Source organism: Anguilla rostrata, chromosome 3 (genome assembly GCF_018555375.3).
Source record: "Anguilla rostrata isolate EN2019 chromosome 3, ASM1855537v3, whole genome shotgun sequence".
Lineage (NCBI taxonomy): Eukaryota > Metazoa > Chordata > Actinopteri > Anguilliformes > Anguillidae > Anguilla > Anguilla rostrata.
In genome coordinates this window covers 73,424,413-73,437,612 of record NC_057935.1, presented here as the reverse complement: position 1 = coordinate 73,437,612, position 13,200 = coordinate 73,424,413, and the positions used below count along the sequence as shown (strand labels likewise).

The 13,200-nt window shown below is 48.6% G+C and overlaps 1 protein-coding gene across 3 annotated transcripts; it reads right to left on the bottom strand.

The window, feature by feature from the left end:
• Positions 1–459: 459 nt before the first annotated feature.
• Positions 460–12,987, bottom strand: LOC135251912 (runt-related transcription factor 1-like). 3 transcript variants are annotated; one of them, XM_064329779.1, is made up of 7 exons: positions 12,842–12,987; positions 10,819–11,072; positions 7,044–7,200; positions 4,190–4,294; positions 2,612–2,800; positions 2,067–2,225; positions 460–1,484 (listed from the first exon to the last, which is right to left on the bottom strand). In XM_064329779.1, exons 2-7 carry the CDS (start codon positions 11,014–11,016, stop codon positions 1,042–1,044), a joined length of 1,251 nt encoding a protein of 416 aa, XP_064185849.1. In that variant the 5' UTR covers positions 11,017–11,072; positions 12,842–12,987; the 3' UTR covers positions 460–1,041. The 3 variants fall into 3 exon arrangements, with proteins under 3 accessions (XP_064185849.1, XP_064185848.1, XP_064185850.1); XM_064329778.1 differs by having other exon boundaries at positions 11,838–12,881; XM_064329780.1 differs by lacking the exon at positions 2,612–2,800 and having other exon boundaries at positions 11,838–12,881.
• Positions 12,988–13,200: the final 213 nt, after the last annotated feature.

The window sequence follows — 13,200 nt, the reverse complement described above, 5'->3', positions numbered from 1 at the left end:
AAATTCAATTTGACGCTACTCTTTCCTCGGCGTTTAAAAGTTATAATTTTCTGGTTACTTAAGCGACAGAAACGCCAATATGTGTATCAGTATCATTGAATGTAAGGAGTCATTAAGTATAATTTTCTGTTGAGATATTTGAAGATCAGCGGCATCATTTATAAGAATGTTATTGGATGGCGTCTTAAGCACCTGTGATACATAAATCTCACATGAACGTGCTTCAGTATTACTGAGTCGTGCGAATGAGGCCAATAACAGGCACGTTTCTCTCAATAAGGCTGCGTTTCAGCATTTCTTGTACTGCTCCTGCCTAAAATTGATAATCAATTCAATTGTCATTTTTAAACGTGAACACTACCCACTTCAAGTATTCGCACGCCTTGAGTTTAGTACTGTTTTATACACACACACAGACAAACACACTCATATACACGCACAAACACACATGCACACACATACACAAACTCATTTTAATTGCAATAACTGGTGCAATGTTGCATACACTTAAATATTCACAGTCACAATTATTTAAATAAAAAGATCTTTATATGACACACAACGTGAACAACATCATGTTTAACCTGATTGGTTCTTATTCTAGGACCAGAAACTGATCCAGAAACTGTTCACACAAATGCGGAGGAGCTGCTGATCTTCCACATAAATCCACATTTTCTGTTTTTTAAACCAACAACCTGAGTCAACTTCGATTTCTTCAAAATACATGAAACATAATGAGGCTGAAAATAATTATTAATAATTTCAAAATTCTTTTTAAAAAATACAATAAGGATAAGTATAAATGATGAATTCCTGACAGGTGTAATCCCATACTGTTTTATCCACAGAAAAAAAAGAAGAGGGTTCAACAGTTTGCCAGTGTGCCTGACACACTCAACCGGCCCACCAGTCCATCAGGCCCATCAGCAAGGAAGGAGGAAGTGACACAGTGAGGTGCAGGAAGTGACACAGTGGGGTGCAGGAACTGACATGGTTGGGTGCAGGAAGTGACACGGTGGCGTGCAGAGGGGTGGGGCCTCAGTATGGCCGCCACACCACCTCCTCCAGGCGTCCGGCTCCTGCAGCCATGCTGGTAGGGGAGCCGCTGTGGCTGCCCTCAGTCTCCGTCCCCTCTGTCTGATTGGGCAAGGATGGGTTGAGAAGGGCGGAGCCTGTGGAGGCACTCGTGCAAGGTGGCAGGATGCGGGGGGGTGAGTGGTCCCCCCCGGGCACCATGGAGAATTGGTACGATCTGGCTGCTGTGCTGTAGTACAGGTGGTAGGGGGAGGAGCCAGTCTGGAAGGGCCTGCCCTGGGCGGAGCCTACAGGGTATGGGGGGGGCAGGTAGGTGTGGTAGCGGGCAGGGATGGGGGTGGGGGTGTAGGTGAAGGAGCTGGGGGGGTAGTGCAGGCGGGGGTCTGGGAAGGAGAAAGGCCGCTCTAGACTCACATGCGGGTCACTGAACACCGCCAGGTCTGCACCTGTGGGGGGTCAAAGGTCAGGGGTCAGGACTTAATATCATTGCCAGGTCACACTCTTTGGACAGACCGGGTACTCAGCTTCTGAGTTCCTTCCATCCTGTATGACTGGACTGCTAGAAGTTCTGATGCTAGATCCACTGGCACAGCACTGCTCTTGGTCCTTCAATGGACTTTCAGGAAATGCAATAATGGAATTGCTTTGGCTTCAACAGTTCAGGAGACAGAATTTAAAAAGTATACAGAGCTGAGTATCTAGTGAGTCTATAGAATCTGCGTCTCTTCCCCTGCTGCTCCTTCAGGTCCCACCACAGATTCTCTACAGCAACCAGATGGGCACCTCCTGCTTCCCCTTCCACTTCTTTATTCTTTATTACTATAGAAGCCTCATGTTAGTAACTGCAGGTTCTGGTGCCATGTAAATTAGCAGATTTATTCATGAAGAGACATGATACCCAATAGCAGGAAACTGAAAATCCACCAGGAACATTTAAGCTTCAAAAGATGAGAGGCAGAACTTCTAGTGGTGAGAATGTTTCACTCTTTAGAGCCGTATCTGGCTGGTTTGATGTGTCTGTCAGTTACCTGAGAGTCGACTGGACAGGTCAGTGAGCGTGGGCATGCCATTGGCCCGTCCAGGGGAGATGGGCGTGGCCGAGTGGACCGTGGAGGCGGAGATTTGTCCCAGGTAAGGGTAGGACTGCTCGTAAGACCAAGAAGGCGAATTCTGCATTTGTCTGGAGTCTGAAATCCGAGAATCAGAGTCACTGTCCTGCCTCCCTCCCTCATACACCAAACAGCTACATAAACACAAAGGAGACACCAGGCAGCAGTGTGGAGCAGTGATCACAGCAGCAGTGTGGAGCAGTGATCAGAGCAGCAGGCTAATTCTGACCAGACAAATGGGCCAAGAGTTGTATGATTCTAGATAATGCTGTCTGCAAAACATCCAACTCCATTTTTTATAAATTCCCAATTTCCAGTGATTGTGTGATAATCCAATTTGAGGCAGAAAATGAGAGAGAGAGAGATAGCAGGATAAGGAAAAATTGTGGAAGCACACACAGGTACACACACACACACACACACAGTACCTGTGTTAGAGCCTGGGCACATGGAGGGACACTCACCAGGCATTTGGGAGGAGCTGCTGAAGGGGGCGCTGTTGAGGCGGGGGTTGGTGGCGGGCGTGTGGGGGTGGGGGTGGGGGTGGGGGCTCCTCCTCAGGGTGCTGCGCCTCAGCTGCTCCAGCTCACTAAGCCGTTCAGAGAAACTCTGGGAGCCCAACTTCGCCAGCTCCTCCACCTTCTGCCTGTGCCCTGCAACATACCAGCTCACTGACTCACTGAGTCACTGACACACCAGCTCACTGACTCACTGAGCCGCTCAGAGAAACTCAGGGAGCCCAACTTCGCCAGCTCCTCCACCTTCTGCCTGTGCCCTGCAACACACCAGCTCACTGACTCACTGAGTCACTGACACACCAGCTCACTGACTCACTGAGCCGCTCAGAGAAACTCAGGGAGCCCAACTTCGCCAGCTCCTCCACCTTCTGCCTGTGCCCTGCAACAATGACACTGAGCTCACTGACTTACTGAGTCACTGAATCACTGACACACCACCTCACTGACTCACTGAATCATTGACACACACCTGCTCACTGACTCAGTGAATCACTGACACACCGAGTCACTTGTGAGTGTCCTTGCATAGAGACAGAGCACAATTAAGTCCCGCCCACCCCAGAGGGGAAAACAATTCATCGCTCTCCATTGACTTTGTGTTGTGTGAAGGTGCCTCTTGTCACTTTCGCCTGCCAGCAAACAACAGAAAAATGCCTAAAAGCTGTTGTGTGGTGGGATGCACTACCAACAGGGTAAAGAATCCAGAAGTAAGCTTTTATAAGCTGCCGAACCAAAAAACTGCTGTTCTCATTCGCTTTAGCTTACAGATGGCAGAGATGTGGGCGTGAATTTGCGAGGATATCAACATTTCTGTAGTCACAATGACTAGCTTGTTATCGTTAGAGAAAGTTTAGAACGAATAGTCAGTTCGTAAAACAAGAGAGTGAGATAGCTTTAATGGTAAATTACTATCTGTCCTAACATTGGAGTCTAGTGGCGTGTCAGCGAGCAAGCTAGCTGCAGTCTACAGTACGTTACTGTCATTCGAATTAAGTTGGGAGTTGGCTAGCAATGTTGATTCAACAAGCTTGTAGATGGCTAAAAAGGGGCAAATACCGATTTTCAGAGACCATTATAGCGTTGTCGCTACACTGAAGTAGCAAGCTAGAGCTAGACTAACGCAGGTAGACATAGGGTCCTAAAATAACACTTTGACAAGCTTAAATATGATGTTTTTAGCTAGCTACAGGCATTTTGTTAGCGTTTCGGCCCTTGGTTGCATATTGTGGCGCCGATTGCGTTCCCCTCCGGTGGGCGTGGTTTTCACAGTATGACGCATTGCGCTCTGTCTCTATACATGCGTGTGTGTGTGTGTGTGCATGTGTGAGTGTGTGTGCATGTGTGAGTGTGTGAGTGTGCTTGCATACGTGCGTGCGTGTGTGTGCACGTGTGAGTGTGCTTGCATACGTGCGTGTGTGTGTGTGTGTGTGTGTGTGCACGTGTGTGTGTGTGCTCATGGGGGTGTGTGCACAGGACAGATATCTAGAACAGGAACAGGTGGGGCTGACAGAGGGTGAGCCTTACGGCGTGGTTCTCTTGGCCCGTCCACGGTGATCTTGATTGCGCACTGATAGGTGGCCACCTGGGGGGGCGTGGTGAAGACGGTGATGGTGAGAGAGAAGCTCTTCCCTGTGAGGAAAAAAGAGATTATGAAGGCTATGATCTGACACACACATACATACTGCATACACATACACACAGCACACACATAACACAGCACAAACATATATACAGCACACACATACAGCACAAACATATATACAGCACACATACATACAGCATACACATACACACAGCACAAACAGATATACAGCACACACAACACAGCACAAACATACAGCACACGCATACACACAGCACAAACAGATATACAGCACACATAACACAGCACAAACATATATACAGCACACATACACATAGCACAGACATATACTGTATACACATAGCACACATATATACTGCATACACATACAGCACACGTACATACAGCACAGACATACATACTGCATACACATACATATAACATACACATACATAGTGCATACACACATACAACATATACATACAGCACATACATACAACATACTTTTGAGCTGCTGGCACAAAAGTGTCATCCTGCTGAAACCGCTCCCCTCGGTCTCCCCCAGGGGGCGCACTCATGCTCCCCACACACTGGCCCACATTACCTCCTTTGCTTTGGAATGGTGTCATGTTTAACCTACGCCTGCTTTTCCAAAAATACAGCGAGACAGGAATAACCCTCCACCTGGGACAGACCCAAACGTGTGCATGTGTGTGTGAGAAAGTGTGTCTGCGTGTGTGAGACAGATACATGGCTGGACGCTGAATCACAGCCCTTACAGACACACACCATAACTGTGTTTACTGTAACAGGCTTATCCCAACACTCAGCTCAAACTCTTAATCCTACACTCAGCTCAAACTCTTAATCCAACTCTCAGCTCAGAATCTTAGCCCAACACTCAGCTCAAACTCTTAGCCCAACACTCAGCTCAAACTCTTAACCCAATACTCAGCTCAGACTCTTAACCCAACACACAGCTCAAACTCTTAACCCAACACTCAGCTCAGACTCTTAAACCAACACTCAGCTCAAACTCTTAACCCAACACTCAGCTCAGACTTAACCCAACATTCAGCTCAGACTCTTAAACCAACACTCAGCTCAAACTCTTAGCCCAACACTCAGCTCAGAATCTTAGCCCAACACTCAGCTCAGACTTAAACCAACACTCAGCTCAGACTTAACCCAACACTCAGCTAAGAATCTTAACCCAACACACCACTCAGAATCTTAGCCCAACACTCAGCTCAGACTTAACCCAACACTCTGCTCCGAATCTTAACCCAACACTCACCTCAGACTCTTAACCCAAAACCGAGTGGCACAGTGAGCTGCCCCCCACCCCCCCCCCTCGCTGTGTGTGGAGGGGGGGCTGGTTAATTTCCTGTGAGTTCAGCTTCGCTCTGAGCATAATAAAGGTGAGTGCACTGCATTCTCACGCTGAGTCACCCCCCCGGCCCACGCCATTAAGCTAGTCTGTCTGAGAGCACAGCACTGCCATTGTGCTCCTGTCTGTGCACAGGATGTTTACTCTGAATGGAGCCTCTTTTCGGCAGAGAACATAAATGCCCAGGGCCTTACCGGGGGGGCAGACTGAGGGGGCAGACCACTGCCAAGTTAAATTTACAGTGTTTCTGGTGAGAGTGACATCACAGAGATGGATGGAGGGATGGATGGAGATGAAAAAGAGGCAAAGAGAGGACAGAGTGAGGGAGAGAGGTGAGGTGCTGTGTTGTCCGCCTCAGCTGTATCACATTCACTTATCTGCAGACATCTGGCCATTAATATTTAATGTAATATCAGCCCACAATTAAGTGACTCCATTATGCTATGAAGACATTGAGGAAAAGGCTCTGAAAGGCTGTTAGCAGCAGACCGGGCTGTAGGCTGCCAAATCTGCACAACAGAGAAGAGAAGAGGACAAAGAAATGTAGCTAACATTGAAAAACAAATGGAGAAGGGAAAGAGGAGGAGTAAAAAGAGGAGAGCAGAGGAGGCCATGCTATCCCACTCTGTTCCTGACTCGTATGAGACAGACATATGTGCCCTAACCCGAACGTTCAGTTACACATAAATATTAATGGCATATGGAGCCTGTACCGATCAGTGCTTCACTGTCCCCGCCCACTCCCTCATCAGTGTCAGCTGTCACTGTGGCCCCGCCCACTCCCTCATCAGTGTCAGCTGTCACTGTCCCCGCCCACTCCATCAGTGTCAGCTGTCACTGTGGCCCCGCCCACTCCCTTATCAGTGTCAGCTGTCACTGTGTCCCCGCCCACTCCCTCATCACTGTAGGCTTTAGCCTTTGGCCTCGCCTACCCATCACCTCACCCGCTGTGGCCCCACCCACCCCTCACCCGCTGTAGCCCCGCCCACCCCACACCTTGGCTGCTGTGGCCCCGCCCACCCCTCGCCTCGCACGCTGTGGCCCCGCCCACCCCGCACTTTGGCCGCTGTGGCCCTGCCCACCCCTCACCTCACCTGCTGTGGCCCCGCCCACCCCTCTACCACTGTGGCCCCGCCCACCCCTCACCTTGCCCACTGTGGCCCCGCCCACCCCTCGCCCGCTGTGGCCCCGCCACCCCTCACCTCACCCACTGTAGCCCCGCTCACCCCTCAACCACTGTGGCCCCCCACCCCTCACCTCGCCAACTGTAGCCCCACCCACCCTTCACCCGCCCACTGTAGCCCCACCCACCCCTCACCTCGCCCACTGTGGCCCCGCCCACCCCTCACCTCGCCAACTGTAGCCCCGCCCACCCTTCACCCGCTGTGGCCCTGCCCACCCCTCACCTCGCCCGCTGCGGCCCACGAAGCGCAGGTCATTGAAGCGCGCCACCTGGCTCTTCATGCCCGCCATGGCATTCCGCAACTCCGCCGAGAAGTTCTCATCGTTCCCCGCCATCACGGTCACCAGCGTATCGTCGGGGATTTCACTCAGAGAGACCACCTGCGGTGGGCCATGTGTGCGTGTGTGTGTATGCACGTGCGTGTATGTGTGTGTGTGTGCACGTGGGTCATATGTGTGTGCGCGTGTGCGTATGTGGATCGTGTGCGTGAGTGTGCATGGATTGTGTGTGTGAGTGTCGTGTGTAGGGGGGACGGGGTTGGAGACAGGTGAGATAAGAAAACAGAACACAGTAGGGTGACTAACATCTTAATAATTATTTGTGCATACCTTTAATATGCCAAGAAAAGTTTTTTCAGACTGTTTTGGCAAAAAAATAAGTGAGCCTATTAAGTTAGTTCATTAAGTGGCTAAATTAGATACTTTTTTTCACCAATTACGAGTATTAAAAACGAACGTCTTTTTGCAGCCGCACGCTGCATACGTGCATGGGGCTGTGCGCGAGGCTGTGGGGCGGGCGGTTTGCGGAGATGTGTGTCGCGAGAGCCATGGCTCCACACCCTGAGTAAATAAGTGTTCAATGTGGCTCATTTCAATATAAACTGTTCTGGGTTCTCAGTAAGTTTCATAGCGGCGATGAGACGGCTTACTGAAGAAAAGATAAGACCATTTTTCAATTGAGTGCAAACCACAGCCCGACACCGCGCTCACACGCGCAGCCCGTCTCATTAAAAAAACACTTCCAGTGGAGAGTGCGTTTTTGGCACCAGCATTCATTTTCCGTGACTGTTAGAAATTACGGAACTGACAGCAGGCCTAAAAGAGCTGAATTCATCCGTAAGAATCAGATACCAGGATAAATAATAACGGGAAGTAATCAACTTTACATTAAACAAAAGGTCCATCATAACTAAAAACGGCCGGGAAACAATATTTTTTAAATTTAATTTCCATTGGAGCGGTACTGAAAATCCAGGAAATGAATGTTACACCGCACAATTCCGTTTGAACTGCCTGAAAGATCTATTAAGCCACAAAATGAATAATAGCCTAAATAAAGGAATTAAACTGAAACTGCGAAGCACAACGGTCGTACTATAGCCCACTTAGTTCAGCATTCTGGAGCACGTACAATAAAAATATTGGCGGATAAAATCTCCCCCTCAAACGGGAGAATAGTAAGTTAATTGACATAAGCCTGTAGTAAACAGGCTTATATCAACAGAAAAATAGTAAACAATAACCATGTGTATTTCTATATGTGTATATATGCAGTATGTGTAGGCTATATAATCAAAAATAAATTAATCTATTTACCCAATGATTGTATTATTGTATAATTTAGTTATTTATTTTTTATTATGACGAGTAGTAGTAGTCATATTGCTACTAATACATATAGATATATAATCTGTAGGAAAACTAGTTATTTTCAGGACCAACTCCAAATGGACAATGTTGTTGTTGTTGGTAGTTGTAGTAGTAGTATTTTAAGTAGCAGTAGACTCTATGAGAGAGATCTTTATGTTTCAGCAAGCTGTGTTATATAGGCAATTAAGAGCCTGGATAAACTGCTGCAGTATGGTGTGTACCAGAATAACTGAATAGTTTTCATCTCACTAAATTAATCACAGCTATTTGCATATTCTGTGCCAGCAAGCTTTGTGTGTCAGCTGTGTTCTGTGGCAGCTAGCTTTGTGTCAGCTGTGTTCTGCGGCAGCTAGCTTTGTGTGTTCTGTGGCAGCTAGCTTTGCAGAGCTGTGTTCTGTGGCAGCTAGCTTTGTGTGTTCTGTGGCAGCTAGCTTTGCAGAGCTGTGCTCTGTGGCAGCTAGCTTTGTGTGTCAGCTGTGTGAGTATATGTGTGTGTGTGTTTGTGTGTGAGGCAGCTAGCTTTGTGTGTCAGCTGTGTGAGTACATGTGTGTGTGTGTGTGTGGCAGCTAGCTTTGTGTGTCAGCTGTGTGAGTATATGTGTGTGTGTGTTTGTGTGTGAGGCAGCTAGCTTTGTGTGTCAGCTGTGTGAGTACGTGTGTGTGTGTGTGGCAGCTAGCTTTGTGTGTCAGCTGTGTGAGTACGTGTGTGTGTGTGTGGCAGCTAGCTTTGTGTGTCAGCTGTGTGAGTATGTGTGTGTTTGTGTGTGTGTGTGTGTGGCAGCTAGCTTTGTGTGTCAGCTGTGTGAGTATATGTGTGTGTGTGTTTGTGTGTGAGGCAGCTAGCTTTGTGTGTCAGCTGTGTGAGTATATGTGTGTTTGCGTGTGAGGCAGCTAGCTTTGTGTATCAGCTGTGTGAGTATGTGTGTGTGTGTCTTTGTGTGTGAGGCAGCTAGCTTTGTGTGTCAGCTGTGTTCTGTGGCAGCTAGCTTTGTGTGTCAGCTGTGTGTGAGGCAGCTAGCTTTGTGTGTCGGCTGTGTTCTGTGGAAGCTAGCTTTGTGTGTCAGCTGTGTGAGTGTATGAGTGTGTGGCAGCTAGCTTTGTGTGTCAGTTGTATTCTGTGGCAGCTAGCTTTGTATGTCAGCTGTGTCCTATGGCAGCTAGCTTTGTATGTCGTATGTATGGGGCGACATAGCTCAAGAGGTAAGACCGATTGTCTGGCAGTCGGAGGGTTGCCGGTTCAAACCCCGCCCTGGGCATGTCGAAGTGTCCTTGAGCAAGACACTTAACCCCTAACTGCTCTGGCGAATGAGAGGCATCAATTGTAAAGCGCTTTGGATAAAAGCGCTATATAAATGCAGTCCATTTACCATTTGTATGTCAGCTATGTGAGTAGCTGTGTGAGTAGCTATGTGAGTGTATGAGTGTGTGTGTGTGTGTGTGTGAGGCAGTTAGCTTTGTGTGTCGGCTGTGTTCTGTGGAAGCTAGCTTTGTATGTCAGCTGTGTTCTGTGGCAGCTAGCTTTGTGTGTCAGCTGTGTGAGTGTATGAGTGTGTGGCAGCTAGCTTTGTGTGTCAGCTGTATTCTGTGGCAGCTAGCTTTGTATGTCAGCTGTGTCCTATGGCAGCTAGCTTTGTATGTCAGCTATGTGAGTGTATGAGTGTGTGTGTGTGTGTGTGAGGCAGTTAGCTTTGTGTGTCAGCTGTGTTCTGTGGCAGCTAGCTTTGTGTGCCAGCTGTGTTCTGTGGCAGCTAGCTTTGTGTGTCAGCTGTGTGAGTATATGAGTGTGTGTGTGTGTGTGTGAGGCAGCTAGCTTTGCTTGTCAGCTGTGTTCTGTGGCAGCTAGCTTTGTGTGTCAGCTGTGTTCTGTAGCAGCTAGTTTTGTGTGTCAGCTGTGTGAGTATATGTGTGTGTGTGTGTGTGTGTGAGGCAGCTAGGTTTGTGTGTCAGCTGCGTTCTGTGGCAGCTAGCTTTGTGTGTCAGCTGTGTTCTGTGGCAGCTAGCTTTGTGTGTCAGCTGTGTTCTGTGGCAGCTAGCTTTGTGTGTCAGCTGTGTTCTGTGGCATTCACGAGAAACAGAATGCTACAGCTAAAGCAGAAGCACTTTTCTGGCTCATACACGCACAACACTGCCTGATGCTCAACAGAGCGTAGCAAGACTACGTGCGTTCACCTGGTGTGTGTGTGTGTATGTGAGAGAGAGTGTGTGTGTCCCGTGTGTGCATGTGTGTGTGTGCGAGTATGTTTGTGTCAGTGTGTGCATGTGTGTGAGAGAGTGTGTGAATGTGTGAGTGTGCGTGTGTGCATATGTGTGAGAGTGTGTGTGTGTGTGAGAGTGTGTGTGTGGTCGTACCTTGAAAGCGATGGGCAGGGTCTTGTTGCAGCGCCAGTGTGAGGGCAGGATGGAGCACAGGAAGTTGGGGCTGTCGGTGCGGATCAGCTCCCCTGGGTGCTCTGACAGTGTCTGTGTCGTACTCTGGTCAGCAGCGCACACTTTGGCCACCAGGGCAGCGCTGTTGTCCTGAGCACCCAGAGGCAGCCCTTCGCTCATCTTCCCTGGACTCAGGGCTGCGGACGGAGGCGTAAAGCGGCGCCCCACGGTGGGGTCTGCAGTGATGGAAGGTGAAGGTGTTACCAAAAACAACTACAAACCCCACAAATCAGCAGGGGAAAAGCTAAATAAATACCAAAACAACTAAGCTACATTTGGCTAGCTTTTCAAATTTTAACATCTTCGGTGTCCTGGATGACATTTTATGGATGTTTCCCCAAGCAGAATTTCTCTTCATCCCTACAAATGTAGGCCTACTTCTGGTAACAAATAAATACATAAATAAATAAATAACCCAAAACTGGCTCTTGGCGTATAAGGCCCGGCAGCACTCCAGAGACAGTAGCCCAACCACAATATGCCACGTGCACGCAGATAGTGGGTCAAACACCGCACCAATCCATTACAGACGCCAGACCACATTACAGACAGACGCTTCATACAAATGGACACGTGGTCAGCAGAGAAAACCGAGAAGGCGCGAGTTCGCAAAATGACACAATACGTGTGCGTGATTCAATATTAGAGGAACATCTATAAATGAGAGATAACAGACGCAACCGTTTAGCCTATCTGCACGCATTCACTTCGCCACCAGGAAGCTGGCAACAGCACGCCGTGCCTTACCGCACCTGCAGGCAAAAGTGAGGCAGGACATCAACAGTTTCGACAAATTACAACACACAGATAAATGACAACTTCGCAATACAAGTGCAGCAATGCACTGGGAGCTCGGTGTGGAGTTGTGGAAATAAACGCACATTGTCTCTACGTTCATTTGAGCTTTTAGACTTCGTAACAATGAAAAAAAGTGAGCATACCGTATTTTGCGTCCCAGGGAAAAACCATTTTTGCTCTGAGATAAATTCCAACAGGGTAGCTGAGTGCCCCTGAATTCACTAAGCAAAGCTGTAGGTCTTCTGTATACTTCCCAAAATCGCAGATAAAGAGTCGCGAAAATCGACACTTGGCCGCTGACTGGGTCCGATCTGTCCGCGCTCTGTCGGGTCCCCGCTTCCCAGCTCAAGTCAGCGTCCGTGGGCTAAGCAGAACCCTCCCATCAAAGAGACTTTGGGGTTATCGTTAGCCCTACACCGCGGAGTTATCAGCAGAAGATGAAACTGGGGAGGGATAAACCTTGTCGTTGCTGCTTATCTTCCTCTCACGCGGAGACCAGTTCCAACGGACTCCCCGCCAGCATCGCCCCAACAACAGACCTGCTTAGAAAGCAACCCAGGTGGGGTCTACCGAGCGCGGCGCGTGGTGCTCGCCGGAGGTGCCATCAAAGGTGAAACACACGACTGTCTGTACCACGCAAAGCCGGGACACGCGGTAAGGGAAACAACTTATCCCCTTTCGCACAGGCGACACAAACAGACACTGTGTTAAAAGCGTGAAAACAAAAACACAACACGTGGTTGTGTTTGGAAGTTCTCCAAACACAACCACGCACAGCAGGTAAGCAAACTGCAACAATTATTATCAATATTCATTAGTCTAAAACTAAATGTATGTTGTTATGATAAGCAGTAACACTGCATTTGGGTGAAACGGATCATTATAAGGCATAAGATTCTTAGCGTGATCTCTGTAAAAGTTAGCTTATTCTAAATCAACAGCTGACAATCAAATTAAGTATCCAGTGCGGATGAATAACATTCCGTCTTCCTCGCCCAGTCAACTGTACACGTTCCATGAATGCCCACGCTGATGATACAACATGAGAAAGACGGAAAGCGCCTCTCTGCGGATGTTGTGCCAGCTTTTTGTTATATGGCCACTGCCGGGGAAACAGAGAAGTCCAGACACCACCCTTAAAACTTACACCTTGGCGTGACTGGCCCGCTACTGCCGTGCGAACGAAGCCAGGTTCTGCGGGCTCGGGCTGGCTTTACTGGCAGTTCGTGCTGCAGTAATGCAGCCCGGAAGAGTATATTTGCATACGTTGACGTTTTGGCCAATAGTGTGGCGTGTAGATAAAACTTAAGAAGTTTCTTCCAATCACCGCTGCGTCCCTAGAGCACAGTCGCCGTAATATGTCTCGCCGGAGCAGTCAATGGAATTCCACAAGCACGGCATGTGCGGAGGTTATTACAGAATACTTGTGATTGTGGTTTGTGGTGTCTAATGGCGCTTAGAGCAGGACGAGAGCAAACCAATTTAACACGACATCGGGATTAAAAA